Source organism: Pipistrellus kuhlii, unplaced genomic scaffold (assembly GCF_014108245.1).
Source record: "Pipistrellus kuhlii isolate mPipKuh1 unplaced genomic scaffold, mPipKuh1.p scaffold_m20_p_2, whole genome shotgun sequence".
NCBI lineage: Eukaryota > Metazoa > Chordata > Mammalia > Chiroptera > Vespertilionidae > Pipistrellus > Pipistrellus kuhlii.
Window position 1 is genome coordinate 102,134,539 of NW_023425515.1, and position 8,543 is coordinate 102,143,081.

Here is an 8,543-nt window from a genome sequence, read left to right on the forward strand (position 1 = left end):
TCTTGTACCCTCTGATATAATACACTGAAAAGGGCACATCACCTCTGTGGTCTTCTTTCCCAAGTCACATAACATTGATCTAATCATTGGGAAACAGGCAAACCCAAATTTGTACAAAGGAATAGTGCTTTAAATGTCAAAGTCATAAAACACAAGACTGAAGAAGAACCATCACAGACCGAAAGATTCTAAAGAGACATAACAACTAAATACAGTGTGGGATCCTGGATTGGATCCTAGAACAGAAAAAGACATTAACCTGTTAACCGAGCGGGACCTATAAATACGTCAAACATAAACACTATCGGGAATGGGTAGGACATATGAATACGTCCTTGAAATATATGTTGCGCCCTGAGAGGGACGGTATATATTTTTTGTAATCTTTTTTTTTTAATATATTTTATTGATTTTCTTAAAGGAAGGGAGAGAGAGAGAGAGCTAGGAACGTCGATGAGAGAGAAACATCGACCAGCTGCCTCTTGCACACCCCCTACCGGGGATGTGCCCGAAACCAATGTACGTGCCCTTGGCTGGAATCGAACCTGGGACCTTTCACTCCGCAGACCTACGCTCTACCGCTGAGCCAAATCGGCTTCCGCTGTAATCTTTATAATTGTTTGTAAAATTTGTAATTTTTTAATTCGATGTTTCCATTTTTTTGTTGGTATTCTTTTCTATTTGTTTGTAATTTTGTATTTTCCTTTGTGCTTTATATATAAATAAACGAAAAAATATATATTTCATTTATTTTAATTAAGTATAAATTAAAAAAATAATAATATAAAATTACGTCCGCTGGGTGTGACATACTGACACGTCCTAGTGAAAGAGTATGCGCCCGTTGTACGTTGTGTAATTAAAAAGGGAACTCCCAGTTAACAGGTTAATAGAAAAACTGATGAAACTCAAATTAATTCTGTAATTTACTAAATAATAGTATATGAATGTCAGTGTCCTAATTTTGGTAATTTATTGTAGTTCTATAAGGTTGTGTTAGGAGAAATTGGGTCAAGAGTATACAGAAACTCTATACTACCCTGTTTCCCCAAAAATAAGAGTGTCTTATATTAATTTTTTCTCCCAAAGTTGCGCTAGGTCTTATTTTCAGGGGATGTCTTATCTTTCCATGCGCTAGGTCTTATTTTTGGAGGATGTATTATTTTGGGGGAAACACAGTATTTTTGCAACTTTTCTTTAAATTTGATATTATTTAGAAATAAAGGTATACAATAAAAATAAAGTATATCTGTTACAGGGCAACATAGTTGAATGTTGTCTTTTAAAATCCAGTCTGACAATCTGTGCCTTTTCTTTTTTTCCCCCTTCTTTTTCTTTAAAAAAAAAAATATATATATATTTTATTGATTTTTTTATAGAAAGGAAGGGAGAGGGATAGAGAGCTAGAAACATCGATGAGAGAGAAATATCAACCAGCTGCTTCCTGCACACCCCTTACTGGGGATGTGCCCGCAACCAATGTACATGCCCTTGACCGGAATCAAACCTGGGACCCCTCAGTCCGCAGACCAACGCTCTATCCACTGAGCCAAACGGGTTTCGGCCAATCTGTGCCTTTTCATTGATCTTTGATATATGGTTATTTTAATACTGGAAGCCTGGTGCACAAAACTCGTCATGGGAGGGGGGGGGTGTTTCCCCTCAGGCCGGCCTGCACCCACTCCAATCCAGAACCCCTGGCTCCTAACCCTTTATCTGCCTGCCTGCCTGATCTCCCCTAACTCCTTTCCCTTGCTGGTTTGATCATCCCTAACCATCCTCCCCTGCTTGACTGATCACCCCTAACTGCTCTCCCCTGTCGGCCTAGTCGCCCCTAACCACCTCTGACTTGATCCCTGCCACTGTGACTTTGTCTGGAAGGACATCCAGAAGGATGTCCGGTATAATTAGCATATTACCTTTTTATTAATATAGATTATTATTGATATAGTTGGGTTTAACTCTATCATCTAGCTATTTTTTTTTATTTGTCCCATCTCTTCTTTGTTCCTCTTATTCTTTTTCTTTTTTTCTGTCTTCTTTTGTATTAATAGTGTGTTTTTTATTCCACCTTATCTCTTGTTGGTTTATTAGTAATACCTTTTGTTTTTCAGTGGTTGCTTTAGAGTTTATAGTACATGTCTTACCAATATTACCAGCATTTCACTTCATGTCTCATGTAAGAGCATTACAACATTTTTGTTTTCCGGGCCTAAGTGCTGTTTCATACATTTTATTTCTGCATTCATCATAAACCTTAAATGCCTTGCTATTCTTTTTTTCTAATGTGGTAAAATATGCATAACATAAAACTTACATTTTAATCCTTGTTAAGTATACAATTCAGTGGTATTAAGTATGTTTACAATGTTGTGCAGCCATTGCCATGTGAATAGCACCCAGATTAAGAAACAGTATAACCTGGTATTGGTAATTTTCTAAAATACAGTTCTGTCTGATATAATTAGGTAAAATTGAAAGCATGCTAAATGACCGTGACTAAATAATTTCCAGTTTTAAAGTTTTTGAAACTGGGATTGTATACTATACAAAAATTTGGCCTGTTTATTTTTATAAACATATTTTGTTTAATCAAGATATTTCTTCTTGGCAGTGGACTCTCGAAAAATTGACCAAGAGGGAAAAATCCCAACAGAAACATTGGAGAAACTGAAGAGCCTGGGGCTTTTTGGGATGCAAGTCCCAGAAGAATATGGTAAGTAAAGGAGATAGTCCCTCACTCCCCCTTGCTATTCCCATTATTTTAGTGATAACTTTCCTGGGGTGGAGGGGAGCATTGGAATTTATTTCTTTAACTAACAAAACTGATTCCCTCAGTATCCTACCTAATAAAAGAGTAATATGCAAATTAACCATCACTCCGCTACACCCACAAGCCAATCAGAGCGAGTATGCAGATAAACCCAACCAAGATGGCTACAGCCACAGGGAGCAAGAGAGAGGCTTAGGTTTCCCTGGCAATGAAGGAAGCCTAGCTTTTCGCCTGTCCTTGCTGGCCTAGGCCTCCACTCCAGGCTACAAAGTTTCAATTGTAGAAGGTAAACAAATTCCAGATACCAGGGCCTCCACTTGGGTGCCCAGGGGGCATTACCAGCCTGCAAACCACCACAGGGACCATCGCTCAGGCCATCCCACGCCCCAAGGGAATCCCCACCCTGATCCAGGGCAAACCAGCTAGCCCCCACCCGTGCCCCAGGCCTCTATCCTAACTAATAAAAGAGTAATGTGCAGATTGACCATCACTCCAACACACAAGATGGGTGCCCCCATGTGGTCAAAGATCCTGCCCCCATGTGGACACAAGATGGCCACCACAAGATGGCCAGCAGGGAAGGGCAGTTGGAGGCGATCAACCCTGCAGGGAAGGGGAGTTGGGAGGGACCAGGCCTTCAAGGAAGGGCAGTTGGAGGCAATCAACCCTGCAGGGGAGGGCAGTTAGGGGTAACCAGGCCAGCAGAGGAGGGAAGTTGGGGGCAAACAGGCTGGTATGGAAGTGGTAGAGGGTGATCAGGCTGGCAGGCAGAAGTGGTTAGGGGCAATCAGGAAGGCAGGCAGGTGAGCAGTTGGGAGCCAGCAGTCCTGGATTGTGAGAGGGATTTAGGCCCAGTGGGATCAGGCCTAAATGGGCAGTCGGACATCCCTCGAGGGGTCTGATTGGAGAGAGTGCAGGCTGGGCTGAGGGACACCTCCCCACTCCACTTCTGTGCCTCTATTCCTATATAATAAAAGCCTAGGTGGCATCATGCCCTTGTGCAATGTCATTACAAAAAGGCCACCACAAGATGGCCATCATAAGATAGCTGTATGCACAGTGGAGGTGGGGCCCGATGGCTGCTCTGCACAGTGAGGCCTGGGTCCCTCAGCTCTGTGTGGCACGGAAGAGGCCAATCCCAGTATCTCCACCATCTCACGTAGAGGAGTCGGTCGTGGCAGAGGAGGGAAGTTGCGGGCAATCAGGCCTGCAGGGAAGGGTGGTTGGGGGCGATCAGACCAGCAGGGGATCAGACCAGCAGGGGAGGGCAGTGGGGTGGTGGTTGGGGGCGATCAGACCAGCAAGGGAGGGCAGTGGGGGGCAACCAGGCCTGCAGGGGAGGGCAGTTAGGGGTGATTGGGTTGGCAGGGGAAGGCAGTTGGGGGCGATCGGGCTGGCAGGGGAGGGCAGTAGGGGTGATCAGTTCGGCAGGGGAGCAGTTAGGGGGCGATCAGGCTGGCAGGCAAAATCCATTAGGGGCAATCCGGCAGACAGGCAGAAGCAGTTAGGGCAATCGGGCAGACAGGCAGATGAGTGGTTAGGAGGCAGTGGTCCCGGATTGTGAGAGGGATGTCTGACTGCTGGTTTGGACATCCCCCGAGGGGTCCCAGATAGTAGAGGGTGCAGACCAGGTTGAGGGACTGGGCCTCTAGTATGAAATAAGTAAAAGTGTTTTGATTGAAACAAGTGGAAAGGAGGGAAGTGGTACTGCAGAGCTTTGGCCTTTCGGGTGCCTCCATTGAACCCATGGACTACACACCAGACAGGGCCAGTCCACATCTCTGCAGGAACTCAGTCCTCCCTTTGTGTGTGAATGGTGGCTCCGGTGACAGTTCCCCAGCCCTCCTACATTTTGGGCACATGACCTTAGGCCTCAGTTTATCATTTGTAAGATGCACATGTGGTAACCCAGCCACCTGTGGAAGTTGAAGATGAAATGCCAAATATGTAAGTTCAGTGAAGTTTTTGTTTTTGTTTTTTAATCTTTGTCTTTTTACTGCAGAATAATGATTCCCAACTAGGTGATTTTGTCCTTCAGGAGACATTGGATAATGTCTAGAGAATTTTTTGTTTTTAAATTGTAGAGAGGGGACTTCTGGCATCTAGTGGGTGGAGGCCAAGAATGCTGTTAAACATCCTACAGTGCACAGGACAGTCCCTGCAACAAAGAATGATCCATCCTAAAATGTTAATGTTACCACACAGAATAATCTCTGTCCTGGAGTCCACTGGACCCTGGAATGAGGTGCTGGAAAGCTCTTTCATTCACAAAGATCTATATCTGACAGGAAATATTCACAACATATTAAATGATGTAATGTAAGGATCCTAACTAATAAAGAGGGAATATGCTAATTGACCATCACTCTGTCACAAAGATGACAGTGCCCACAGCCAATAAGGAGGGAATATGCTAACTGACTGTCACACCATCAAATATGGCAGCACCCACAGCCACAAGATGGCGGCATCCAGCCCCCTCAGCCCTGCCGAAGCGGCAGGTACACAGCATGGCCAGGCCCACCCCCAGGCAGATCCAACTGTTCCACATACCTGCCTCTAGAATCCCCCAGTCCCTTCAGCCCCTCAGCTGCCTAGGGCCGGCTTGAGGTACAGGCAAGCCTCAGATGGAGGCTGTGCAGCTGTCCAGGGCTGCCTTAGGCTCAAGCAACCAGGGCTGGCTGAGACTTGTGCTGCCGGCAGTGGCAGCAGCAGAGGTATGATGGGGGTATCGCCATCCCCTGATCACCAGGTCGCCTCCCGCCCCTGAGGGCTCCCAGACTGGGGTGGGGGGGGGGGGGGCAGGCTGGACTGAGGGAACCCTCTCCAGTGCATAAATTTTCATGCACCGGTCCTCTAGTATTTTTATATTTTTGTATTATAAATTATTCTTCTATGTTAAAAATAAATCTATATATGCTCATATGCCTAGAAAAAGTCTGACAGGATATACACAAAAATGTTGAGTGATGTTTATAAGTGACTTTTGTTTTCTTTGCACCTTTCTGTATTGTGATTTTTTTTTTAAATGGTGATATGCCATCCTATCTAATAAAGAGGGAATATGCAAATTGACTTTTATGCCATCACAAAATGGTGGCACCCAGTCCCCTCAGCCCAGCCAGGGGGCGGCAGGCGCACGGTGTGGCTGGATGCTCCCTCAGCCCCCCAGCTACCCAGGGCTGGCCCAAGGCGCAGGCGAGCCTTGGATGGTGGATGCCCAAACACCTAGTGGCCACCTGAGGCTCAGGTAACCAGGGCCAGCTGAGGCTAGCACTGCTGGCAGTGGCAGCAACAGAGGTGTGATGGGGATGTCACATTCCCCTGATTGCTGGGTTGCCTCCTACCCCTGAGGGCTCCTGGACTATGAGAGGGGCCAGGCAGGGCTGAGGGACGCCCCCTTCTAATGCATGAATTTTCATGCACCCGGCCTCTAGTTCTTTTATAATCAGAAAGGACCAATAAAGCCATTTGCCTTTAATGGGAGGGTTTTAGGGCTGGACTATAAGTAAAACTGGTCTGTTTCTCCTCTAGGCGGCCTGGGCCTCTCCAACACCATGTATGCAAGGCTAGGGGAGATTGTCAGCCTGGATGGGTCAATCGCTGTGACCCTGGCAGCACACCAGGCCATCGGCCTCAAGGTCAAGTATCTGGGGATGCTTTCTGTGACTCCAGAAGACCTAGGAAGTGAATCGTGCTTGCTGTCTCAATGTCTGGGAGGAGGGCCCAGCCTGCGCCTGCATCCTCGCCTTGCAGTGTCTCATTTGTGCACACCCACTCTCAGCCCTCCTGGATAGTGCTCAGCCCTGCACAAGCAGTGGCTCTTTGCACTGTTCCTTTCCTTTGAATCTTCCTCTTATCCCCATTGCCTGTGACCTGCCCTTTGGCAGTCCAGTTGTGATGCTGCTACCTCGCGGAGCCTGTCTTCACCTCAGACTGGATGTGAACCTCCCCCACTGAGCTCTTGAGCACTCACTTGGGGTCTGAACAGGTCCTTCCTGCTGTTGGTCTTCCTCACCCCACTGGGCTCAGAACATTTTATGGCAGGTCCAAGGTCATACCACTCTTATCAACAATCCAATTACTTTGGTTGTTTTGCTCAATCTAGACACCACAGTGAGCTGAGTGCACAGCCTGTTTGGCTCCCTCACTCTGAGGTCGTGTGTACTATATGCAGTCTCTCAGTGGGAAGAGTGGACTTGCACACTCAGCACCAAAAAGGGGGTGGGACAGTTCTGACATTGACTTTATGCCAGGTATGGCTCTAGCATTCCCACCTCTTCACATTTTTTTTTTAATCCAAATCATCCCTCCAGTGGGTAGAATTATCCCCTAGGTGTGGGTGAGGAGATGGGAGCTAGAGAGGGGACATCCCTTACCGAAGATCACCCAGCCAGGACACAAGGGCTATAATGAAATTCCCTGAATCTGACCCCAAAGCTCTGCTGGGCCTCAGACCCAAGCCCCTCTGGAGTGTGCACTTTAAGGAAGGTCCTTTGCAGTCTGGTTTTCCACTTTTTACCTGACTCGGGGTTTCCTTTTGCATGAAGTAAGGATTACCTATTCTACAGCCTTCTCTCTCCAAAGCTGAAATCAGCCTGTGTGTCTTGTTTAGGGGATCATCTTGGCCGGCAGTGAAGAGCAGAAGGCCAAATATCTGCCCAAACTGGCATCAGGAGAACACATTGCTGCCTTCTGCCTGACGGAGCCAGCCAGGTCCACTTGGCATGAGCTGCCCTGGAACAGCATCTTCCAGGGTGCACTGGGAGGGGGGCTGTGGTTTTTGCTGAATAGATGGTGACTTTTATTCTTCTTTCTCCGTATTTTTCCAAGAGTCAACTCAGTAACGTTTCTTGCCAATTTTCTTGCCTTTATTTTTCTCTCCCAGTGAGAGTTATAAGTGAGCTAACATATCTAACAGCACTTGTTAAATAATTATTTTGTGGTTTGCAACACCTGCTTTCAAGGCTTCATAGCAACTGTCAGAGTATGGAAGGTGGGTGGTAATGTCCCTGTTTTGCAGATTAGGAACTGAGGTTCAGTGAGATTTATGATAAGCCCAAGGTCATACAGCTAGGATCTAACAAGGCTGGCATAGTACCCAGGATTTGTGATGGCAAGTCTACTTGGACTGAACTTCATCTTGCTTCTCTCCACCTGAGTGCCCAGCACTCATCCTCATAGGAGTTTAGATGAGTATTTTTGAGCACACATTTTCATGTTTAAACCTAAGCCCACTCTTTTTCACTGCTACTTTCTTATCTGAAGTGAAAAAATAGGAGTTAGCCACCTGTTTTTCTTATAAATCCTTATCCAAGGATATTTTTTCCATTGAATTTTAGAGTGGGAAGGAATGAGGGAGGAGGAGAGAGGATAAGAGAGATAGTGAAACATTGATGTGAAGCAGACACATCTATTGGTTGCCTCCTGACTAGGGCCGCGTATCGAACCTGCCACCCAGGTACATGTCCTTGTAAGCAAAGTGTTATTGGAACATGTCTGCTTGTTTACAAATTGTCTTTGGCTACCTTTATGCCACAGGTGCAGAATTGAGGATTAGGACAGGTATCCTATAGCCTGAAAAGCTTAATGTATTTATAATCTGGCCCTGTATTTTAAAAACTCCTGTATTAAAGTAAAACCTTTATTTTGGGGCCTTCCAAACCATTCTTACTGATTTTCAGCATTACTTTCCTCAACAGCCTGTTTCTGTCCCTACAGTGGGAGCGATGCTGCCTCCATCCGGACTAGAGCCTCTCTAAGTGAAGAT

General features: G+C 46.1%; 1 protein-coding gene across 4 annotated transcripts in view; it reads left to right on the forward strand.

Moving 5' to 3' along the window:
* Positions 1-8,543, forward strand: part of ACAD9 (acyl-CoA dehydrogenase family member 9) — a 63,791-nt gene that overhangs the window by 28,685 nt on the left and 26,563 nt on the right. For all 4 annotated transcript variants that reach the window (XM_036445538.2, XM_036445541.2, XM_036445539.2 and 1 more), the window contains exons 3-6: positions 2,615-2,716; positions 6,308-6,414; positions 7,389-7,489; positions 8,495-8,543. The exon at positions 8,495-8,543 is cut by the window's right edge and continues 30 nt beyond it. In XM_036445538.2, coding sequence (XP_036301431.1) covers positions 2,615-2,716; positions 6,308-6,414; positions 7,389-7,489; positions 8,495-8,543 — 359 coding nt within the window. The remainder of the gene's footprint in view (positions 1-2,614; positions 2,717-6,307; positions 6,415-7,388; positions 7,490-8,494) is intronic.